The sequence below is a fragment of the Colletotrichum gloeosporioides genome (assembly GCF_011800055.1).
Source record: "Colletotrichum gloeosporioides strain Lc1 chromosome Unknown consensus_42, whole genome shotgun sequence".
NCBI classification, from domain to species: Eukaryota; Fungi; Ascomycota; class Sordariomycetes; order Glomerellales; family Glomerellaceae; genus Colletotrichum; species Colletotrichum gloeosporioides.
The window spans coordinates 229,178-251,654 of NW_025544687.1; the positions used below are offsets into that span (position 1 = coordinate 229,178).

General features: G+C 51.6%; 9 protein-coding genes and 1 pseudogene across 10 annotated transcripts; 4 read left to right on the forward strand and 6 right to left on the reverse strand.

Annotated features, from left to right (window-relative positions):
• Window positions 1-276: 276 nt before the first annotated feature.
• GCG54_00002829 (FAD synthase) lies at window positions 277-1,565 on the reverse strand (the record flags this gene model as incomplete). The annotated part of the gene is made up of 5 exons (XM_045402912.1): window positions 277-414; window positions 466-510; window positions 605-618; window positions 718-1,110; window positions 1,220-1,565. The coding sequence occupies 5 exons, from the start codon at window positions 1,563-1,565 to the stop codon at window positions 277-279; spliced, it is 936 nt and encodes a 311-aa protein (XP_045264643.1).
• A 749-nt stretch (window positions 1,566-2,314) lies between these two features.
• GCG54_00002830 (uncharacterized protein) lies at window positions 2,315-3,689 on the reverse strand (the record flags this gene model as incomplete). Its single annotated transcript, XM_045402913.1, has 5 exons — window positions 2,315-2,810; window positions 2,860-3,227; window positions 3,284-3,351; window positions 3,406-3,442; window positions 3,495-3,689. The coding sequence occupies 5 exons, from the start codon at window positions 3,687-3,689 to the stop codon at window positions 2,315-2,317; spliced, it is 1,164 nt and encodes a 387-aa protein (XP_045264644.1).
• A 1,567-nt stretch (window positions 3,690-5,256) lies between these two features.
• GCG54_00002831 (uncharacterized protein) lies at window positions 5,257-6,357 on the reverse strand (the record flags this gene model as incomplete). The annotated part of the gene is made up of 3 exons (XM_045402914.1): window positions 5,257-5,851; window positions 5,901-6,018; window positions 6,075-6,357. The coding sequence occupies 3 exons, from the start codon at window positions 6,355-6,357 to the stop codon at window positions 5,257-5,259; spliced, it is 996 nt and encodes a 331-aa protein (XP_045264645.1).
• Window positions 6,358-7,384: 1,027 nt separating this feature from the next.
• Window positions 7,385-9,246, reverse strand: GCG54_00002832 (Cytochrome P450 monooxygenase eqxH; the record flags this gene model as incomplete). The annotated part of the gene is made up of 5 exons (XM_045402915.1): window positions 7,385-7,836; window positions 7,899-8,112; window positions 8,173-8,555; window positions 8,604-8,672; window positions 8,739-9,246. The coding sequence occupies 5 exons, from the start codon at window positions 9,244-9,246 to the stop codon at window positions 7,385-7,387; spliced, it is 1,626 nt and encodes a 541-aa protein (XP_045264646.1).
• Window positions 9,247-9,920: 674 nt separating this feature from the next.
• Window positions 9,921-10,893, forward strand: GCG54_00002833 (annotated as a pseudogene). The gene is made up of 2 exons: window positions 9,921-10,572; window positions 10,629-10,893. Coding segments are annotated over exons 1-2 (917 nt in total).
• A 40-nt stretch (window positions 10,894-10,933) lies between these two features.
• GCG54_00002834 (putative epoxide hydrolase) lies at window positions 10,934-11,316 on the forward strand (the record flags this gene model as incomplete). The annotated part of the gene is made up of 2 exons (XM_045402916.1): window positions 10,934-11,170; window positions 11,221-11,316. 2 exons carry the CDS (start codon window positions 10,934-10,936, stop codon window positions 11,314-11,316), a joined length of 333 nt encoding a protein of 110 aa, XP_045264647.1.
• An 870-nt stretch (window positions 11,317-12,186) lies between these two features.
• On the forward strand, window positions 12,187-13,233 carry GCG54_00002835 (Dehydrogenase/reductase SDR family member 7B; the record flags this gene model as incomplete). Its single annotated transcript, XM_045402917.1, has 3 exons — window positions 12,187-12,476; window positions 12,533-12,714; window positions 12,770-13,233. The coding sequence occupies 3 exons, from the start codon at window positions 12,187-12,189 to the stop codon at window positions 13,231-13,233; spliced, it is 936 nt and encodes a 311-aa protein (XP_045264648.1).
• A 749-nt stretch (window positions 13,234-13,982) lies between these two features.
• GCG54_00002836 (uncharacterized protein) lies at window positions 13,983-15,395 on the forward strand (the record flags this gene model as incomplete). Its single annotated transcript, XM_045402918.1, has 1 exon — window positions 13,983-15,395. The coding sequence occupies one exon, from the start codon at window positions 13,983-13,985 to the stop codon at window positions 15,393-15,395; it is 1,413 nt and encodes a 470-aa protein (XP_045264649.1).
• Window positions 15,396-15,539: 144 nt separating this feature from the next.
• Window positions 15,540-16,512, reverse strand: GCG54_00002837 (uncharacterized protein; the record flags this gene model as incomplete). Its single annotated transcript, XM_045402919.1, has 2 exons — window positions 15,540-16,249; window positions 16,317-16,512. The coding sequence occupies 2 exons, from the start codon at window positions 16,510-16,512 to the stop codon at window positions 15,540-15,542; spliced, it is 906 nt and encodes a 301-aa protein (XP_045264650.1).
• A 499-nt stretch (window positions 16,513-17,011) lies between these two features.
• Window positions 17,012-22,117, reverse strand: GCG54_00002838 (Subtilisin-like protease SBT1.7; the record flags this gene model as incomplete). Its single annotated transcript, XM_045402920.1, has 6 exons — window positions 17,012-17,902; window positions 17,955-18,153; window positions 18,209-18,333; window positions 18,393-18,443; window positions 18,518-19,154; window positions 19,764-22,117. 6 exons carry the CDS (start codon window positions 22,115-22,117, stop codon window positions 17,012-17,014), a joined length of 4,257 nt encoding a protein of 1,418 aa, XP_045264651.1.
• Between the last annotated feature and the right edge of the window lie 360 nt (window positions 22,118-22,477).

Here is a 22,477-nt window from a genome sequence, read left to right on the forward strand (position 1 = left end):
GCTCGCTGACGTCACCGGAGAAGCCGTTGGAAACATTTTCTCCCGCCTTAAAGCTCCCGCATCAATTGTGTTGACGCCAAGCTCTCAGTTGAGTGACCATTGACCTTGAACGGGGTAGTTTACAGGGATTCAATCCCAGAGAGAAGTGAAGTATTTAGAGGTAACGCCGCAAATCTATGCTCAAAAGTCTATACAAATTGTCGCTGTGCGGTATATGTGTTGAGATATATGTTCTTGACCGCAACTTACAGGAAGAACATGACGCTATATTCTTCATTATTTATCCCGGCCTAGTCTTTCTTCGTCGTCTTCTGTCAACTCATAAGCAGGCCTGAAACCCGCGCCATTCTGACCTTCTTTCTTAAGTTGAGGATTCGGATGGGTATCTTGAGTTCCGCCTAAACTTGTGTAGCCCTGGTATATTGTAAGCATGCTAACAAGGGCATGCTAGAGTCTCGGACGTACCTGGTCATATAGTGGACAGTACGGAATCCCCAAATGACGGATAAACTATGAAAGTCATTAGCGGCCGTTCGGTTTGGCCGAGGAGCGGATAGCGAAGTTGTCGGCCCGTCATATCCACTTAGTTTGAGATGAAACTTACTGCCCAGATTTCGGCTGCGTACCGGGTTAGCTTTGTTTCTCCAAGTGGGCTGCCGATGCGCCCTAGGTGTTCGACATCCGGAAGAGCCGGATTCTGGGGGTAAACAAACGTACCATAGTGCCAATCAATCACCGGGTGCACCCGCATGAAGTCGGGCCAACCCGAGTCCGTAGGGTCGAAATGTGTCAGCTTCTCGCCGTGCGGGTCTGTCCTCCTCGTTCCAACAAATATCGCCTTGACGCTCGGTCGGTCTGCCAGATAAGCCTCCAGTCCTTGCTTCATGGACATTGCATAACGCTTCACATTCAAATGGTATATTGAGCTCGTCGTGGCGACAAAATCGTCTACCTCGGCGAACGGGTGCTTGGAAACGATGTAGACGGCTTGAAACTCGTCGGGGAAGGACTTGGCATCCGCAGCGCCATTTGAGCCATTCGAAACGTTGGTCTTAGAAGAGGGAAACCGACGCGCAAGACAGGCGAGGAGCATGATAAGGAGGACGAGACCTGGGATCATGGACATGTCAGCATGCATTCGGAAAAGGATTTCCTACGACCGGGAAACTTTGCGGCGCATCTGAGTCGAGGGGCCGGTCGTATTGAGATGGTTACTTACAGTCTTTGCCTCCGTTGTAGGAGAGCGAGATCTGTTCCAAACTATCACACGTCGGCGCATCAGCAACTTGCCCGGTCTGTGCCGAGGCACACGTGGTGGGGGTTGCACACCTGTAGGTCGCTAACGCCTCGTCTACCACGCCCATTGATACGCGGAGCTGTTCCTGTACATTGCGCAAAACATCTGTCTTTGGGTCTTCGGCCAGGAAAGCGTCGACCTTATCTCGGAGCTCGACGCAGACATCGTGAAAGGAGCGGGGAGGCGACTCGGAAAGGTGGGGTTTCGCGGGGTAGCCGTTGGCCGCGGGAGCAGCGCTGACGGCGTGCTGGCCTTGGGCGTGAATCATGGTGATTCCAGGCGATACTCGAGAGGAATGCGTGTCGCTATTACGGGTATATGGGGGGAAGGAAAAGGGTCGAACGTAGTGTCTTTTTTCGGCGGCGGCGGGGGAGGCATAAGACGGAAGACATTCGGTGTCCTCTCGGAGGCGGCGATGGCGGGGGACGTGCGGCGGGCGACATCTTTCCCATTTTGCCGGATCAGGCGGCTACCGCCTTCCGGAAGAGGAAAGGTCCGGCACGTGAAATTCTCCACTTGGCCTAGCGGCCCAAAGACCCCGAAAATGCAGGTAACGCCGTGACCAACCGTTCCTGACTCGGCAATCACTCATTCCTCGTCTTCTTTCTTCAGCGAGCGTCGGGCCATTGTTCTGCACCTCGCCCTTCATCAAGGAGGCGAAGTCGCGCTCCAATCCTTTCAGTCGTCAATGAATCATATGTTTCACAACCAGATATCCGCTTTCAACACCTCGAGACGGATAAGTGTCACTGTATGCCGAAGGTGATAATGATGACATAGGACGCGTCTCTAAGACATGAAGTCATCATCCCGCACGCGTCGAACTCATCAAAACTTCCATGAAGTGTTATGCATTGATTTGTATGATGACTTTCCACATCACACCCTTTCTTAATTACTGTGTTGTGATTACCTGGTATCCCTAAACGCCATGCTGAGAAGCAACCTGCACCACATCCAATGTCATTCTTATCCTCGAGACCCGACGCTTTCCTCATCCTCCGGAGTTTCAGGCAGTCAAAATCGATTCCTCGTCGGACTGGAGTAGGACTTTGGCGGCGGGCTTAGTGGCGTGCCGACCTCTTCATCTGCCTCACCAAACCCGTCAGACCCATCATCCGACTCTGCTCCTGCTGTCAACGCCGGGCTGATCGCCGTTCGGACCATAAGGCCACCTCCTGGTGAATGTTCAACCACCCTAGACCTTGGCTCAACTTCCATCACATCCAGATAGTCTGGGCTCGTAATCGTTTGTTCGCTTGAGACTGTTGTTGTCGCCTTCAGTGGCCTCCGAGTGAGTCGAGTGCTCCCGCTTTGGTATAAGATCTTTTGGCTGTCCGTGTTCCTACCCATCACGCGTAGTAGAGGGCGGAGAGTTGGGATGCATACGCAGATGACGGCACAGCAGACCTCCACCTGGGACCAAACCAGGGCTGGAATGACATCCCACGTAACATCCGCCGTGAATACATGCGTGATCGTCACTATCCTCACAATTGAGATCGCCGTCGTTCTGTTTCGCATCAGCTCCGTCGCAAACACCTGGTGCCAGCTTCACTCACATGAATCCAAGCCCGAAGCTCACCATCAACGCGACTTTGAGCATTGCTCTGAGCTTCAATCTGTGCAACATTGGAATCGGCATCAGAAAGATGATGATGTCGGTCGCCAGATGTACGGAGGATGTCGCCAGCCACCAAGCGCATTGGTCATATCTCTCTGCCTGGAAGGTGTCACCCCTCCAAGTTGGAGCTGCCATGACGATGGACGACACAACTACAGCAATTCCAAAGCAGCAAATAAACCCAAACATGATGTCGCACACGAGTCGAAACTTCGGTACCGCGAAAACCCGTCGAAATTGAAGCAAAACTGCCATCTTGACTGCAATGAACGTGGCGCTATAGCACAAGGTAGCCCCGATCGTTATCTGTCCCAGAATGTTAGGGTTAAAATCTTTTGAGTCTCGTCTTTCAATTATCTCACCCTGCGGCCCTCTTGTTGAACATCGATCGGGATGGTCCAGATGTGCATCCCAAGTCCTTTGGTCGTACCTTGCATTGGATATCAGCAATGAACCTGTCCACAGAGATCTCAACAAAACTTACATATGGAGAAAATGACACCAGTCAAGATGGCAAGTATCTGGGATTCTATCAGAGGCCATGCTCACTCCGGTTCCATCGACCAAACTCACAAATGAGATGACAACGAGGGTATCGTCGGCGCCCCAGCTCTTGATGACTATTGCCCGTACGTAGCCCCGCAGTAGGACGAACATTAAAGTGACCGACAAGCATACCGCGGTCGAAACAATGAGCCAGCTCGCTCGGCTGGCGTCCGTGTACGGCGGGGTCCCATCGCCAGACGTAATTTCCGACTCGTTATGCATCGTGGCCATGTGTCGTATCCAATCACCATCACCTGGTGAAAATAATGATGCGTCCTGAGCCCTCTCCTTCAAATAAAGGCTTAAGACGGAGATAGGGAAGCAGCCGGTTTGAAACCCGTGCAGCAAGCTGCGCACGAATGATGTTGATGGCGGCCAGGCTGCGACGAAATTGTGTGCTTTCTGCAGGATGGAGCCAGGAAAGTGCTCCGCGCGAACGGCGACATGGAGAGGACGCGACCACGTGTATATGAAGAGGGCAGAAGAAAATCTGGAACAACATGAGGCTGGGGCTGTCATCAGGCACTTGACCGTGTTCAGCGAGTTTTCTGCCCGTGGCGTGGGAACATCGTATGTCTCACCGCATGCGGAAACGCCACGAGCGATCGCAGCACCATCAGGGGTGAGCAGCTGAATCGGTAGGCGTCATGTTTACGGGCAAAACTCGACCTTGATCCGAGATTTTGCATATGAGAAGCCGCTAGACACTTAGCATTGCTGTCAAAAGTTCAGTTGCACAGGAACCAGCCAACCATGAGACTCGACCAGCTCAAACTTTCCAAGCAGACACCTTAGCCCCGGATTGATGTGCAGGGGCGCTCAACCTCGAGTCAAAGGATAATGGTGCTCCAAAGGCTACTACATAACGATCTACTTCTCCTGGGCCGTCTACCGGAGCGGATACCCGGTCCACCGGGTCGATGTTGGGGCTGGACTATCGGCTCGTGGCGCCAACTCCGATGTGCCCGAGCTCGCTTGACACATTCATTAGCATGCGGCGACCAAGTGTCTCTTTCGAGCTACTAACGGTGGCAAGGTCAGCCAGAATCCAAGTGGGACAGCCTTGGGCAAAATCATCAATCATTGCTGTTTAAGTACGGCTATTGTAGCAAGCATTTGAGCAGCTCAAGCTGACGCTATCACGATGAAAATTGATACATCTGAACATCTTAGAGCTTCTCCCATCCGATAGTTTGAGAGATGACTTTGAAAAGGGCGAGTGCGGAAGTGCAAGCCAGCATCATACCTAGTTTCGGAGTTGACCTGGGTAACGACCCAACGTAAGCACCAACAGTCTGACTGTGGCTGCAGTATCCCGCACTAAGATCTAGCCATGGCTTTCAAAGGGTACCAGGTATGCCACCGGCGACAATGAACGTGCGCCACACAGAAGCCCGATTATGTCGTATCTGGGGCCTTACCTAGGGGGCGGCAATGCCTATACTGGAATCGGCAGATCAACGGCACCAAAAACTACGTTCTATGTCAGCGCCCGCACCCAATGACATGGAGATGGGCTGCCTCCCACACGTTGAAATTGGCTCACAAGATCTACGGATCATTGCCCATTATTCAAGGCCCGGTAATCCACAGAGCACGCCTGGCGTTTCTTACTCGACAGGAATGACAGGCATCTTGGCCTAGGAGCTTTTGCTCTTGTTGAATTAGCGGACAGATGCTCAGTTCACCATCATATTGAGTCTAGTGGTTTCTTTGGAAAACAGCTCTTTCATTATTCATACTGTATGGCTCACATGCACATGCTATCTTCGCTTTACATCATTTTCCTTCAGGCGGGAAATCTAGAGTTGAGGGCGTTCCACTCGGTCTGTGTCAACGGCGTGACTGACCCATGCTTCAGCCCGTTTGGGAACCCAGAAGTACTTGAAGCCTGCCAGTTAGGTGATTGGATGTTGCTCGTCTGGAAGGGAACATATTGTGTGTAATCGTCCAGCAAGAGATGGTACAGGCCGGGGGTCGTGTTATCCGCGAATGCTGCGGGGCCCTCACGCGGGCTCTCGTTCCGAACATATCCCGGAATGCGTGTCCAGGTTCCAAAGAGACCACCGGTGGTAACCTCCTGGTAGACTTGGTTGGTAGTCTCGTTCTTGAGGAAGCGAGCAAAGTTTCCAGGTGTGCCGAGATACTGGAACTCTTGGTCGATGAGAGGGGTATCGGCTAGGGCAACGTAGTCTCGGGCAGCGCTGAAAGTTACAAAGTCCTTGGTAGCCGTGTAGCGAATGCGATCAAGCGTTGCGGTGCCGGTGTGACCGGTGTCGGTTGAGCGGTAGTGTCTAGACGCCCAGAAGACGTACCAATGGCCCTTGTCGGCATCCCAGACGGCAGAGGGAGCCCAAACCATACCAGCCGTGTCGGCTTCAACGCTGGGAAAGGTGTAAGCATTGGTTATAGTATTTTATCTGAAGTACTTACATTCTCAGAGTGGGGGCAGACCAGTCAACCAAGTTAGTCGACTTCCAGACAACAATACCACGGCTGCCGGTCCGCGTGGCCTTGTCCCAGTTGAAGCCAGAGGCATTGATATCGAGATCTTTGTTCATCACCCATCAGTTACATTCCTGCAATGCATGAGGTCTAAGTACTCACCTGTGGCAATGATGTACCATTCGGATCGGGCAGCATTGGTCGTCAGGAACACGTCGCGGACCGCTTTCGTGCCGACTGTTGAAGTGAGGACGGGCTGTCCCTTGTTCAAGAACTTGAAGCTCGAAGCGCTGTTCCCGTTTGAGAGGTGAAATTGAACCTTGGGGTTGGCATCACTGAACGTCGAAATAAGATAGCCAACATAGTTGGTGGCCTGACGGGGAACAGGGTTCGCTGCCACGAGAGCGGCCGAGGCCACAGCGGTGAGGATTGAGAGAACGCGCATTTTGAACCGAATCAGCCTGGTGGATCCACAGATTCCACTTCGTCACGAATTCAAAGAGTCATGTTCAATTTGTTGGATATTATCGACATTATATACATAGTACGTTCTTAGTGATGTAGTCTCGCAGTCACGCAGAGCTCCGTGGCCTTGGCAATATTGGCATTGGCTCTGAGCCGAGTCAAGTTCACCGCGCCAAAGCATTCAAGTCAGCCGGCGTGAAACTTCATATACGGAATGCATTTCTATGGCGCGGCTAGACCTCTAGTTCACCGTCGGGGTAGCGTCTTGCCGAGCTCTCTCGCGATGCGGGGATGGGCGACTCCACAAACGGCGTAATCGACTCCGTCAACGGGACTAGCGTATGGGGAAGATGCACTCTTCCGGTAGTTTACCCCATGGCACACCATGTCATGTGGGGTTTGGCATCTGGAGAAATCGCTCATCAACCTTGTTTCCTTGATTGTGGTACTTGGGCGAAAGGTTGCACCCAGGGAAGGAAACCGCCATCACATGCCGTGCCAGCGCAATCATGGTTTAAGCGCCAATGATCTTCAACGAACATCACGTAACTTTGCTCGCCTTTCTACCTCATGGCGAGGTCGCATCCGCCTAACGTTATCTGACGACTCGGGCCAGCCCACCCAATCACACCAATGGTAGCGAAGCACCTAGTACCTGGGTCAGTTACTAGTTCACACTCTGCGATTGGTGGCTTTCGGCGTTGAGAATGGAATTTGATTCTTGACAGGTGCGGGATATCCGCGTACCTGCAGCAGTATCCGTTATCAGCATCAGATAGCGTCCATGGCTCAATTGGTCTATCGATGCACCTGTGAATTCTCTACCTAGCACTTGTATCGAGAGTGGGCGGGGATTTATTGTACTAAGACACCTAGTCTACTTTCTAATCGAAGTTCCGTGGAGAAGTGGGCAAAACAAGACATGGCCCTGAGAAAAGGAGAGCCCAAAAAGGGTAACTAGCAGAGACGAAAAGCTTCACGGGGGTAAATAACCTGAAGAGCGTCATCTAACACTCAAGCGAGTCCAGATCGAGTTCCTCCTTCCGTCGCCTGATGAGAAACTTGGTGGCCGGATCGGGAATAATTGACATGCCGAAGGTGGTGGCCTTCGGCTGGAAGCCGTCGGGAAGCTTCCAGTCGTACTTGAGCAGGATATGGCACAAGGCAATCTTGATCTCGTTGGCGGCAAAGAAACGGCCGGGACAGGCATGGATCCCATGCCCGAATCCAAGATGTCTTGAACTTGTGCTCACGAGATGGGCCGTCTTGCTGTCTTCGTCCCTTTCACCCTCTGCCGCCTCCCGCAGCCTCAAGAATCGATAGCCATCAAACTTGTCGGCATCCTTCCAATACTCAGAATTCCACATGTGAGTACCTTCTCCAAGGACTCTCTGGCCCTTCTTGATTACGTAGCCGTCCGAAAGCTCAACGTCAGCGAGTGCTTGTCGACTCCAGAGTCCTTGATGAAATCTATTAGCAACCTTCGTTCAAACAAAGATCCATGTTCACTTGGAGACTTACCTAGTAGCGCCGGCTTCATACGTTGAGACTCCTTGATGACACTGTCCATCAACTTCAGGTTGTACAACGCCGTCTTCTTCAACCCTTGAGATCCCAAGACAGTGATGACCTCTTCTCGGAGGGGGGCCAATATTTCGGGATTCATGGCTACGTCAATCATCGTTTGTTGAAGAAGATCAGAGGTTGTGTGAATTGCAACGACGGTTAGAGTGAGCTTGGATTCAGAGTTAGTTGTCTGCTAGTCTGTGATTCTTCTTTAAGCCAAGATGCTTACTTGGTGCCTAGCATGCTCATTCGATGGACCGTACTCTGTTTCCCACCACTCGACCAGATCATCGAATGGGCTCGGCTGTCCTTTGGCCAGAGCAGCAGCTTTGATGGCATTGCGCTTCTTGATATGGGGCTCGAGGGCATTATTGGCCTTGACCAGCTGCTGCCGAAGATCCTGGCAAACAGGCATGGCCCAGTGAACGATGGGCCTAAGGAGTCGGGGCCAAGCTCTGACTTCATCGGTAGCTTTGAAGGCAGTGATGGTGTAGTCACCGGATGCTTTTGTCCATTCCTCATTTCTACAGAGCTCCTCGCCCATGAAGATCCTTGTAGACATCTGGGACACAACACGAACGAGGTCTTCCTTGGGGCTCATGACGTGCCATTCTGACAAGGTTAGTTGGCTTCTGCTACAGCATTGGAGGACACTCGTACCTGGGGAGTCTGTCAACACTGCCCGCATTGCAAACGTTGCTTCTTGAGAAATTGGGGCCGTAAGCTTAGCTGTAGACAACGACAACTTTGGTTAGTCTTGCAAGATTGTGATTTGCCGAGTCCTGAACCACTCACTCAGAGCCTTGGTCAAATACTTCGTGACTATTTTGGCCAACTTATCATCCAGCGAAAAAGCGTCGAAGCCGGGGATATACCCATGGGTATCCTGCGAGTCCATGTGAGCTACTGTATCAATGACGAGCATCGCTGAGAAGATAGGGTATACATCATTTGCCGGAACAAGGAATGACAGTCGCGCATCACTTCGAAGCTCTTCGATGTGCTGAGGCGACAGTACGATAACCTCTCCCCAATCACAGTACGCCTTATAGAGTTTGTTCCCAAAACGAGACCTTCCCTCGGCCAGCAGTGCAGCACTTCGGGGGAAGAATTCGGAAACTCGACGTCTGTTGGTGAATTCAAACGCCTTCTTGGGGTTAAGCTCCGGGAGGTTGCTCTTTTGGTCACCAAAGGCGCGCGCAAAAAACACCAACACGGCCAGAGTGAGAATATAGACAGCCGGCTGGTCAGCAAAGGGTATGTCAACCCTCAGCTCCTCCCACCAAGTTGGTCGAGAATTCATGTTGGTAAACCTTTCGGGGCCGTAAGGTGTTAGGCAAAGAGTTCAAATGTTGCGATACAGAGTGAAATAGTCGTGTTGTAAATCTGGCTGGGCTCTAAATCTCCTAATTTCAATGAACTAACCGAGCGTTTTATCTAGAATCTCTACAGTGATGCATTTGATACGCGTGTAAGTCGAGTCGTATTCTACGCCCTATGCAGCCGCCGTAAAGACCGGATTCCGGCCGCTGGGCTCCCCCGAATGCGATACCGAAATAGGCATCTTCCCCGGCTACTTGCTACGCTCATACTCAGAAGCCCGTCCCCGCTGACAAAGCTTGCAGATCGTGAGCTTGCGTAAGTTCTGATTCAGCCCAAACCTCGATCGGCAGCCAGCCGACAACTAAACCAAGGATTTGTCCGACAAGTGCGGAGCAACTGCCGGCACGGGTAGCTCCTTCGATAGACCGAAACGTGCATCACGGGCCGCTGGAAGGACTCCGGTGCATGGATCTGAGGGAGTAAGCCACCGGAGAAAACCCACCGCACGATGAAGCAGCGCTGCATAGTAGCCGAATTGGGGTAGTAAACGGCACAAACAGTCATAAACTGCCAAATGCGCACAGTTTGATATGATAAAGTCAGGTCAAAGAACACCAGGCCGTCGTTCCCCAGGAGCACTTGACAGAAACGGGCATGTCGCATACAGAGTTTGGAGTTGTCCCGGCCTTTGCCATCAAGAGGCCTGAAAAGCTCAACTTTCAAATCTCCAATTTGCAAATCGAAACCCTCACAGCACTTCTTCGACTTTGTCCCATAGCTCCAGAAACATGGTACAACAGGCAAGAAGATCTCGAATTTGGCCTCAGTCGCCGATGGATAATCGAGGCTAGAGATGAATGGCTCGAGTTCAACTTCCATCAATTCGAAGAAGACGTCAACCTCTTTCCCAACTTCAGGATATCCATCGAAGACCCTGACCATGGTACAGTACCTATACACTTCGTTGGTCTCTTTTCGAAAAAGGATGATGCAATTCCAATTATCTTCATGCATGGCTGGCCTGGGTCTTTCCTTGAATTCAGACCAATGCTGCGACTACTCACCCAAAGATTCACTCCCGAAACTCTTCCTTATCACATCATCGTGCCCTCAATACCAGGTTACGGACTTTCGTCAAGTGGCAACCTGGAAAATGAGCTCACTCTGGATCAAGCGCCGCGCCTGATGCACCAACTTATGATGGAGCTTGGTTTTGGTACTGGGTACGTCGCACAGGGAGGCGACGTTGGTAGCAATCTGGCTGGACAGATGTCCGCAAGATTCGAGGAATGCAAGGCGTATCATCGTAAGCAGACAGAAACAAGAAGTGCCGAGATGGGGCATGGACTAATGCACACATAGTCAACTTCTTAGGCCCCGAACCTGGGGACGATTTGTCGACTGTCCAGAGTTCAACCCCGGAGGAACAGGAGCAGATGGATCGAGGGAAGAAATTCGCTTTCAGTGGTTCTGCATACGTTTTCGAGCACGGTTTCAGACCAGCTACCATAGGTCACTGCATTGCGTCGAGCCCAATTGCATTGCTAGCTTGGTCAGTCATTACTCACTTGGTTTTGAGCCCATTCACCTGAAGCATCCTCTGATTATTGCCATGAAGGATTGGTGAAAAATACGTCCATTGGACCGATCCCTTCCACCGACTAAGCATGCAAACCATACTCGAGCTCACCACGCTATACTGGTTGACGGAAACATTTCCACGGAGTCTTTATCCGTATCGCCACCTGGCTCCAGTGCTAGCATCCGGTGACTCGCTTTCAATCAGCAAGTCTACGATAAAGCCGTTCGGATATGCGGCATATCCCTTCGAGTGTGTTCTCATGCCAAAGACATGGGCACATCAGGTGTATCCCAATTTAATACATTACAGTAGACATGACAAGGTACGAGAGACATGACGTCACGCTAGTGTATGGGCCTAAATCTTGATTAGGGCGGTCACTTCGCAGCTCTAGAGCAGCCTGAGATTTTCCTTGACGATGTGCTCAGATTTGTGGAACTAGTAAGGTCAAGGGGCATTTTCGTGTAAAAAAGCCTCAGAGGCTTTGCCTAAAATATAAAGGTCTATTTACCTTAGCTAGAAATACTATCTCGTATCTGTTGATGTTTGGTATGGTCAAATCTGATGTCCGAAGGAAGCAGTCTTAATTCCATACAAGAACCTGTCTATATTATATCACGCCTGCCATTTACAAGTACTAAAACCTATGGAGCCAAAGGATAAAAGATGTTGCAGTCACTAAACTGCTAACCTAATGAAGTTTATGCTACCTGTTACTTCTTAGCTCCCCACTGCTGGTGTGCAATCATCGCCACAGACCAGGAGTCCCACACTTACCTAGTAAGTTGCAAAAGTTGCAAAAGACAATTCGTTTCGCCCTCTCACCGAGGCAGAGACAACATTTTTTTAATAATGCCTGAACATGTCAGTCGTTGAAAGCAGTGACAGTAGTTGTTTTCCGAAGTTTGATAGCCTTACCCACCCCTTCCTAATGCAACAAATAGATATGTCCGGGTTGCGCTGGACTGTCGTGGACAGAGCAACCGTCTATCTCGTTTTAGACCGTTAAGAGTGACAACGCGTCATCTCACCGCCTTTTGGAAATGTCTCTAAGATTTGTAAGAAGTGTTCGAAAGTGGTCTGTAATCCTTGGCCACCCCCAATCGGCCCCAGACGACCTCAATCCCACCGGCTGAGATCGGTGGTTCGGTCCGTGCCAAGTGCCGAATTATAAATCACAGTGTGTATATATGTATTGCCATCTTGTTCTGCTTCAATGATACAATTTGCAATTCGAACCAGCATCAGAACTTCAGCGTCCTAGCCTTACACTGAATAACTACACGACACCGCATCAGCCAACCAACCGGAACTAATACCTACCAAAACTGCAACACTATGACAGACTCAAAGGTTTGGCTGATCACCGGGACAACCTCAGGCATGGGGGCTGCCATGATGGAGCAGTTCGCCGCACGAGGCGACCGGGTGATAGCAACTGGGCGCAGCGCAAGCATCAGACTCGCAGACAAGAGGTCGAACAGCATTGTCCCTTTGGATTTGGATGCTACTGCCCCACTAGCTGTTGTCAGAGAACAGATCGAAAAAGCCATCCAGGTCTTCGGTCACATCGACTTTGTTGTCAATAATGCCGGCATCTCAGTTCCTCAGACGATTGAAGAGGCAGAGTTAGTACCTATCTGAGCTTATTGTGACGCGAAGTTGACTCTGATCCTCTACTCAGCGACGCCTTCACCCAAAAGATGCTTGATACCAATCTTATTGGTGCAATTAGGCTTGTGCAGGCCGTCCTTCCTCATTTCAGAGAGAGGAAGGCCGGTACTTTCGCCTTCATTGGCTCTGCAATGGGCTGGCAAACCTTCCCGTTCTTTACCCATTATGGTATCACAAAAGCCGGCCTCTCTAGTAAGTCAAAGAGATTTTCCCTGACCAAGGTACACGAAATCGCTGATCGTCGAAGTTTTTGCCGAGAATCTCCAAAGAGAAACCGCCCACTTGGGACTGCGGACCGTTGTTTTCGAGCCCGGAGCCTTCGTGGCCGGCATTGGGCAGACAAGGACCGCGGCTGACGAGGGTCTCGGAGGGGCACCTAGCATCCCCGACTACCAAGGCTTGTTTGGGGAGATAATGGGAAAGTTTTCCTCGCCGGAAATGGCGGAAAGTATTCCATCTACCGTTGAGAAGCTCCCTTCGGCTGTTTGGGATGTAGTCAAAAGCGAGGGTATGGCTTCCGGGAAGCCATTCCCTATTCGGGTACCTTTGGGCCTCGATGCGCTGGCCGTAGTCAGACAGAAGTGCTACGAGCAGCTCAGGCTGTGCGATGAGTGGGAGAAGGTTGCCCTGAGCACGACAAAAGATGGTGCGGATACTATCCCGAACAAATATCTCCTGGAAAAGATGTCTATTATGAATTTGGCCAAGTAGGCCACGAGTGGGAGATCCGGCATGAGCGACGGTATACCGAACGGCATCTCATCTTTTGTTAAGTAGGAACCGCCGGGGCATATGATAGTTGTTTTTGATTAATCAACATCACGTGCGCTGAGAACTGCACTTTGCCTCAATGCCGGTGGGATACGCCCACGATCTCCCGGACGTAAGGTACGCAAAAAGCTTCCAATACTTGCCCGCAGGACATCCACATCACCACAGAGCATCGATTGTCCAGCTGGAGCGACGTCTGCCTTGAAGAGTTTCGGAACACGTCGGAAAGGTTCCGAATGGTATCCTTACGGTTAGCCGATTCTACATGTCCATCCTCAACTGACAGTAGATCTGAGTAAATGACAGAGTCTATGCGCGAGGGGCCCGCAGCAGTGATCCTCAACTACAACCATGGGCGGGTAGTTATGCCAGATTGGGAAGGTACATGCGCCCCGAGGACGCTACCCACCCATCACCCCTTTCTTGATAATCAATACCACAATAAACATATGGGTTGCAAACAAGCAGTCAAAATAGAGTTCAACTGACTGTTTTCGTCCAATACTTCTGGATCCATAGAACCAGATCGTGGTTCACACCTGTCACGGACGTGCAGACTATGGCCTCGCCCCCCTAAAAGACCCAGTTAGTCCTTTCGAACAACAGGTATATAATGAGCCTCGATCCTCGCTTCAGCATCATATCTGGAATTCAGACAACAATCTCATTCCTTCGTTATTCTGATCATCATGCATCTGCTATTCCCACTAACGGCGGCCCTTGCTGGCGCTGCCATGGCCCTCGATCCTATATGCGACAGCGAGTGCCAGGCCAGTTGCGACGCGGAATGCCAGACTGCCATCCAGACGACCTATGAAGCAGAAGCAGCACTTTGGGTCGGCGACATTGTCTCTGATCCTTTCTATTCGACACCTGCCAACGTCACGGGAGCAAAACCTGGGGATATTCTCCGCTGGGAGAACGTCCCTGCAGCTCAGCTGGCCTCCAATTGGACACTCCCGGCCAGTCTATCGCTCTCGCGCGTTCTGTACATGACCGAGGATATCGATCGGAAGCCCATTCCGGCCTCGGCTTGGGTTCTCTTGCCATTCACCAACCCGTTTGCCAAACCCCAGGGAACGCCGGAGGAGAACAAGCTGCGAACCATTGTCTGGACGCACGGAACAGCAGGCCGCAGTAGACTCTGCGCTCCCACTAACAACAAGGGTCTTTACTACGACTGGAAGGCTCCCTTCATTCTCGCCGAGTCGGGATATGCTGTTGTTGCTCCAGACTATGCGGGCCAGGGGTCAGACATACCCCAAGGATTTATGTACGAGTCTGGATTCCTCCATGCTGCCGATGTCGCCTATGCTCTCATTGCTGCGAGAAAGGGGCTTGGAGATGTTCTCAGCCAGAAGTGGATGGTTTACGGTCACAGTGAAGGCGGAATGACTGCCTGGCGAACCAACGAGCGTTTGGCCATGCCTGACCAAGAGGCCCTTTTGGCTGCCGGCGAGTTCGTCGGTTCCGTTGCCGCAGCCCCTGCCCTGCGTCCTCAGAAGCTGATCCCAGCAACGCTTGAACGAGCTCAGGGCCAAGCCGCTCGGGATCCCTTCTCCGTCTACTTCCTCCAGTCTCTGTCAAGGCTTTACCCAGACCAGATCAAGGTAGAGGATTATCTCGGCGAGATTCCTCTACAAAGACTTGGAGCTCTGGACAAGTCATGCTTCCAGACAGGGTTTGCCATTGTCGGTGGCTTTACGCCTAATCAGCTTTACAAGAACACTAGTTGGCTTACGCATCCCGCAACAAACGACTGGGCTGTCCGCTACAACGGCCAGGGGCCCCATGCTATTGCGGCTCCCATGCTTGTCATCCAGGGCTCGACAGACACAATCACTCCGGCCAACCTGACATTGGACGACTTCAACCAGACATGCACCGCCTTCCCTGAAAGTCCGGTCCATGCTCGCGTGTATCCTGATATGGGACACGGCCAGGTTTTGGAGGCCGCCAGGGCTGATATCGCTGCTTGGATCGCCGCGAGATTTGAAGGAGTTCCCGTTGAGAAGACATGTGTCCACGAGGACATCAAGCCTTTCACCGATCGCTACGCCGTGGGTGACATTTTCTGGCATGGCACGGCTGTGCCGTTTTAAGAGGCTACCTATGCTTGGGAAAGTGATGTAGTTGATGGTCCACTTTCTGTTTACCATCGAAGGCAGACTAGGATAAATCTATCACTTCTATGTACATAGTTAACGCAAAACCCTTCGTTTATCTCATTTCAGAGCCATACCATGTCAGCTCCCAAGTCGTCCGAAGTTTAACTTCTTCTCTCCTCTCCTCTGTCGCCAGTAATTTGTTCCTTCTAATATCTCAGGGCATCCGCGGATGAGCCAGGCCCATTTTCTGAAGAAGGCTTCATTTGCCTCCCATCCCCGAGGGTCCCAAGACTCGCCCCAGACTATGAGACGAGGTCGCTCATCGCCATCATTAGTCTTGTGGCCAACGCCAAAGACATCAGCACAGAACTCATCCTCATCGAAGAAGCCAAGGTCTTCAGCCCGTATCGCACTTTCCCTTAGCGAAGGAATTGGGAATAAGTCCAGAAACGGGTGGTGAGTGATTTGATACTGGGCTTCCGTGGGTCGAAGAAATGGAGGCCACAATAATGCTTGCCGCGGCCCGCAAGGAAGCTTGGGTCCCTCCAAGTTGAAGGGTGAAATGAAATGATCTGCGCAGAGAGATTGGGGGACGAAGCCTAGTACCTGGGCGTTTCGAGCCAAGGCATTCAGTAGGTTCAGGCCAACAAGAGCATAGAGCTGGGTTGGTTGCGGGGTTCCCAGTGAGTAGTTTGTCTGGGCACTTCTTGCGAGAATGATCATCTCGGCCCTCCTATTCGGACACGAAAGAAGCACATAGCCTCCATCTCCATCGACTGAGCTTGAAGACTCACGCTCCCCTTCGCCACTTTCCAAGTTGTTACATAATTCGTTCAATTTTCTTCTTCCTATGCGCACAAAGATAGTGTTAGCGACGCAAGTTGACGATCCACGTAAAGTCTTGGGATTACTAACGACGCGCCCTCTGGTTAAGGCGATTTTGTATCTTCCGCCTTTCTTTACTTGATGAGACCCCGGTCCAATCGTCTGCGGGATCCTTCATCTCCAGCTGATGAGGTATCAATTCCAGCTCTAGCTGGGTAGGCGGATTTGCGCTACTCGATGCACTCAATTCTGTAGGATTCGACATTTCTTTAAACAGGTCAACCATTGTGGAGTTGTGGAAGAAAAAGCGACCTCGCCCGCGTTGGGCTGGGCTTCTTTCGGTTTTAAAGCTCCTGAGTCGTGAGCCAAAGCTTGGCCGGGCCACTCAGCGCCCCGAGATCGCACTAAGGAATTACAGATAGAGCAGAGTGGGTCGGCTGAAGCCTATTTACTATGCAGGTACCGACCTCACCCGGGTACATGCATGATGTCAGTGAAGACTGAAAGTGGCGTGCGAATCCGCGCGAGAGTGGTTCTCAAATTTGAATCACACGTTGTCGCAAACTCTCACGAAAACTAGGTGTTTACTACCCTTCTCCACAACTCGTCTAGTCATAGCCTCATTCTCGTATTCTCTCAAATCTCACGTTACATGTAGTGTTGTCATCGCCGAAAGGAAGATCGCAACTAGCATCCGTTGGCTCAATGTTGCGCTTCCGTAATCTTGATATTGCAAAGAGTTACTTTGGGACCTGAGAAGATGACTTGAAGGAATTAGACTTGTTTCAAAAGTTCCAGAGACTATCATAAAACCCGCTTGCTTCCTCTTCTGTGCCGAAGTCACCCATGATTCCACTTAGAAGGCTCCCGAATGCATCAGGCATATTGTCATCGGCAATTTGAGACGCCCAATTTGTCATGTCTTCCATATTCGGTTCGTTGGAGTCCAAAGAGGATGGCTGAAAGACTGGTCTGTCGACTTGATTCCGATCTACCACCATTGCCATGGTTCTAGCAGACAGCGCTTCAAACAGGTTTCGGTATGGTGCTGCAGCCTCCCAGCGTTCCGCCATGATGGCCAAGAGCATTGTACAAGTCGTGAAGATGGTGCTAACGTTGTCGACTCTAACTGATCTTCGAACGGCTGAAGAGGTCCAAAGGCAGTGCATGTAGGTTAAACCCGCCAAAAAGAGAAGGTGTAGCGTTGACCACGTGTAATTGATCGGTTTTCCAATGTACAGGCGTTTGCAGCCTTGGCAGATACTTGCAGCTGCTTGAGCACACTCCAGGAAGACATCGTCTTCCTGATCCTTTTTATCAGTCAGCTGGCCGCGATATAGAAAGAGAATAGTTTCGTAGTAGGTCAACTTGTAGTCTTCCATGTTGGAGAACACGGTCAGTGGAACAGCTGCTCGACGCGGCTCTGGAGGCGTCCGTGCCATCCAATCATCGAGCTCTCTGCGAAACGTCTGCACTTGGCGTTGGTGCTTCTCTTTATCCGAGTTTTCGATCGAGACATTGGAGTAGAAAACAGCATAGATGCGCGCCCAAATGCATCTGATGTCAAACTGGTGAAGCGCATGGGAGACGGTGGTTGGAGGACCCGTTGGTGAGGTTCTTGGCGACCCTTGGACTTCTGTTTCGCTTATCGCAGAATCATCGATATCAAGAGGAAGCTGCCCGGTCAGTAAGAAAGTACACGTATCACATAGATCTATGGGATCTCACTTCGGCATCCACCTCTTGGATCGGAAGAGTGAGAGGGAGGCCAAGATTTACGGAGGCAGCGCAGTCCATCTGATACGCGCACCAGAAGGCTCGCTTTCGCAACTCTAAACGCAGAAGGTTGGTCCGAAGATGAAACCTCTTGACGTTGCGGTGATAGCCAAGTTCAATGCACTGGCGAAGAGCAAGTCCCGAAAGATTCCTGTTGAGAGCGTTTAGTCATGATTATGACAGGCCAGGGTTATTGGTGAACTAACCACACTGACGGGCCAGTAGCTGACCTGATAGAGAATAGTGCACAGCATAGCAAAGCCTGAATGGATTCAAGGGTTTTCTGTGAGAGTACACTTTCCAAGTGCAATAGCGCTGAGGCATAGAGTTGCTAGAACAGCATAATGTTTAGATTTATGCGATGTTGGCGCATTTGAATCTGTGACTGACCTGTGACAGCAATTTGGGATTCGACTTCAACAACGCGCCAATAGCGTAAACCTGCCTAGTCTTAGTGATACAGCCTAAGCCTACGGGAAGAGGCCAATGCAATGATTTGATCCCGCATCACTCACCATGTTGACGAAAAACAGCTCGCTTGGGGTTGGAGACTTTGACCCTAGTCCCGCCGCGTTTCTCTCCCACTGTCTAAACGTAGGTTCATGCAGGAATGGGTATTGCAAATGAACGTTGTCAAAATAAGCATTGCTCAATAGCAGTCCCACTTCATATCGTGGTAGCCGGCACGGTGATACTGATGAGTTCATCTCACCCGTGTGCAAGTCGAAATGGTCATTAGGGTTGCTCTGTGCGACCTGACGTACGCAGGCATGAATTATCCGGGAGAACGAAAACATCGACGACGAACCGAGGTATTGTGGTTCGGCACCGGAAGCATGTAGACTCAAGATGCCTGCCTTGGAAACAAGATCAGCAGCATCATCCTGGTCACCCTGATTACCGCTCGGAGTATCCGTAGACTGCTCAGAGATGACAGATGCGGAAGGTAACCCAGACACAGAAGACGATTGATCTTGCTGCTGCAGCATGCCTTCCAGAAGCTGAATGCGCTCCTCTAAAGTCTCAACGTAATTCCGTGGGAGGTGCCGCTTGGTGGAGGAATCTTCCACGAGACATGCTAGCGGCTGTTGAGCATTCGCATGCACTAAAAATCGGCGTTCCAGGGGACTTGACTTACCAATGGCCAGACGACTGCAATTGGCGCAGGATGGGACTTGGTCATCGCACTAGTGATCTGAGTCACTGGAAATCCAGATGAAAATGCCGTGCAGACAGAATATGCGCGATCGAGTTTACCTTCAGTTTCCTTTCTTTACAACCGATGCAAGCTCCTTGGGCTCTGGTGCGTGTTCGACGCGGGGGACGCGCCGGGCGTCTTTGGCGATCGCTCATCTGGCGCAATGGTTAGCCTGAGGGGACAGAAAGAGCGCTGCGCATGCTCAGTACGAAATAGTCAGAGTCATTTAGCCCTCAACTGGCCTGGACCTGCTTTTTTGTTTGGGGTTCAACCTTTTCAAAGCTGGATCCTGGCTGAAGGACTGCTGGTCCCTGAGGTTTTGGAGGAGGAAGATATTTCGCAGCAATGGGAGACTCAATTCGCTGTCATACACAAAGCATGGATTGATAAGGGATTTGGAGCCGTGATTGGTGCTATCTTCCTTATCTCGCCGCCATGCCAGGGATTATTAGCTTGGCACAGGTCGTTGAAATGGCGCCTTACAGCGTTCAGATTTCACTAAACCTAGGTAGCACGAGCTCGTGGTAATGTCCTTGACTCGGCATGACACTAAGTTCAACTACCCCCAAATGAAAGCCATCGAACTTCCGACCACATGTGTCCCGTCAGACCAGACAAGCCTCCCTTGAGATTTAGCATCGGCACCGGGTGATGAACCCAATGTTGCGGAAACTACGAAGCTCTGCTTCTCGCCCGCCTCGCTGAAAGTGAGAGTCTCAGGGGTGACAGCAACCTTGACCAGTGCGGGGTCAGTGAGAGAGATGTCAACCTTGTAAGTACCAGCACCTCCGACGTTGGTGACGGTGCGCTTGAACGTGGCAGTATACGACCCGTTCGTAGAACTATCGTAAAGCGCAGAGAAAGAAGGATAATTAAGGTCGTAGACGCTGTATGTTTGATTGGAGGCGCAGGTAAAGTTGCTTCTTGTGATGCCGCTGGTAAAGGCAGATGTGCTGTTGACCGCGCAGAGAAAGTCAAGGTAGTCATCCGGAGAAATGTCGTATATGAGGCCAGGGTTCAGAGCTGCGACGGGGTCAACGTGGCCGTTTCCATAATCGAAGACAGAGGCCGCCTTGTCGTTAGCAGAGTCCAAAAGAGGAGACTGAGTGCCCTTCGTCGTGGTGTATGCAGTAGTCATGATGGCTGACCGGATAGCTGCAGGGCTCCATTCAGGGCGCCGGGCAAGAATGAAAGTCGCAATCCCAGACAAATGCGGGCAACTCATACTTGTACCGGAAATCACGTTCCAGTCAATCTTTCTTGTGTCAATGTCAAGTCCGGTCGGACCGGTGCCAGACCACCCAGCCAGGATGGAGACGCCTGGGCCAGTGATATCCGGCTTGAGAAGTCCGGGGACCACAACGTTGGGGCCTCTAGAGCTGAAAGATGCCATGAGAGGAGCCGGAACACCCAATCTGGTACCTTCAAAGTCGATCACTGCCGTCCCATTGCCCGTCTTTGCGTAGGCTTCAACTTCAGATCCGTCTGAGTAGCCAAGGTGCAGAGCAGGAAGAATATGGGCATCAGCAATGGTACCATCGCCATCGGTTTCGGAGTTAACAAGTACCATCGCACGACCTCCAGCAGACTTGACGACGCCGCCCTTCTCTGTCCTTCCGTTTTGGCCCCTGACGCAGACAACGGCCTTGCCGGCCACCTTGGCAGGATCAAGGCTGCCCGCAAGGCAGAGCGATGCTGTTGTGGCGTTTCCTTTGCCCGCTTGACTACCGTGAACCAGAGGAAGCACCTCTCCGTCGGCTAACGGCGTGATGTCTGTCACTGATCCGTTGCTGTAAAGAGAAAAGCCGGTGTAGTTCTTGCCGTTGCCGAGTGTGATGTGGGCAGGGAAGTCACGGTCCAGCGTGCTGGCGGCGACGTTCAAAACCCACGGGGCAAGGTTCGTGACGGTCCCGGGTCCTGGGCCGCTGTTTCCAGCCGACACGGCAACAAAGATTCCCTTCTTCATGGCTGCGTAGCTGCCAACCACGATACCCTCCTCCTCGTTGAAGCTTGGCTGGTCGGGGCCCAGCGACAAAGACATGACATTCACTCCATCCGCGATCGCTTGGTCGAAGGCCGAGAGAATATCGGAATCGAAGCAACCCTCCTTCCAGCAAACCTTATACATGGCGATGCGTGCATCCTTAGCCATGCCACGAGCTGTACCGGAGGCTTGTCCAAACAAGCTTGCGTTGGGGACTTCATTACCAGCAGAGGTAGTGGAAGTATGTGTTCCGTGACCGTCGTCATCCCTAGGAGACTGAGATTCTCCAGTCCAGTTAAAAGCTCCAGTTCCGTTGGTGACAGCGGCAACGTATCCCTTATAGAAGGCTCTGGCGCCCACAAGCTTCTTGTTGCAGCTTGTGGCCGGGAAGTCTGGGCCAGTTTCGCATTCGCCCTTCCAGTGAGAAGGAACGGGAGGCATGCCATCGTCCTTGTAGCTTGGGTTTTCAGGCCAAACCCCAGTGTCAAAGATGCCGACGACCAAGTTTGACTCGGCGCTTGTGCCGTTCACGTCGTCACGCGCGTCGAGGTACATGCCCGTGTCGACGCCGGGGCTGCGACCAAGCAGAGCTTCAGAGTCAAGCAGTCCTAGAAACGCAGGAGTACGACTCGTATGGAGGTGATAGACCTTGTCCGGTCTAACAGAGAGAACATCTGGCTGTGCCCTCAATGCGTTGGCCTGATCATCGGTGATTTTTGCTGCGTACCCATTGATGGTGTGTTCATAGGTGTAGATGACCGCAGCAGGGTCGGCGGAGACAGATTGTAAAGAAGTATCGATGAGAGACCTGCGGAGGAGGCCGCTTGCCTGTGTGTCGCGCATCGTGACGATGTACGTTTTCTTCAGTTCAGCCCCTGAAGCAATCCCTGTGAGGAGGGAGCTCAGGAGCAGCAGCCAAGAAGTTCTCGCCATGATGTTCGTGCGCGACAATCTGATGTTGTTTGGACCCGAGAGTCTGGTCCCAAGATGCAACTGGTACATGCAGCTCGGAAGGACCTTCAATACATATAGTTCACTCCTATTGACCACCATTTCGGGATTAGATGCCCCACCAAGAGGAGAGTGAGCGCATTTCCAATGCACAAGCCCCTATTACCAGCAGTAGAGTTCTCGTATCTGAAGATCCCGACTGAGCCGAGATGGACTGAAAGTCCGCCGGTCAGGATTGGTGCATATTCAGTTGCATTCGACCTCCCTCTTTTGATTCTGAAGTTGACGGGCCAAAGCTTATCAAAGTAGTTCCAGGGGTTCGTCCTGCTGCTATTGGCCGGA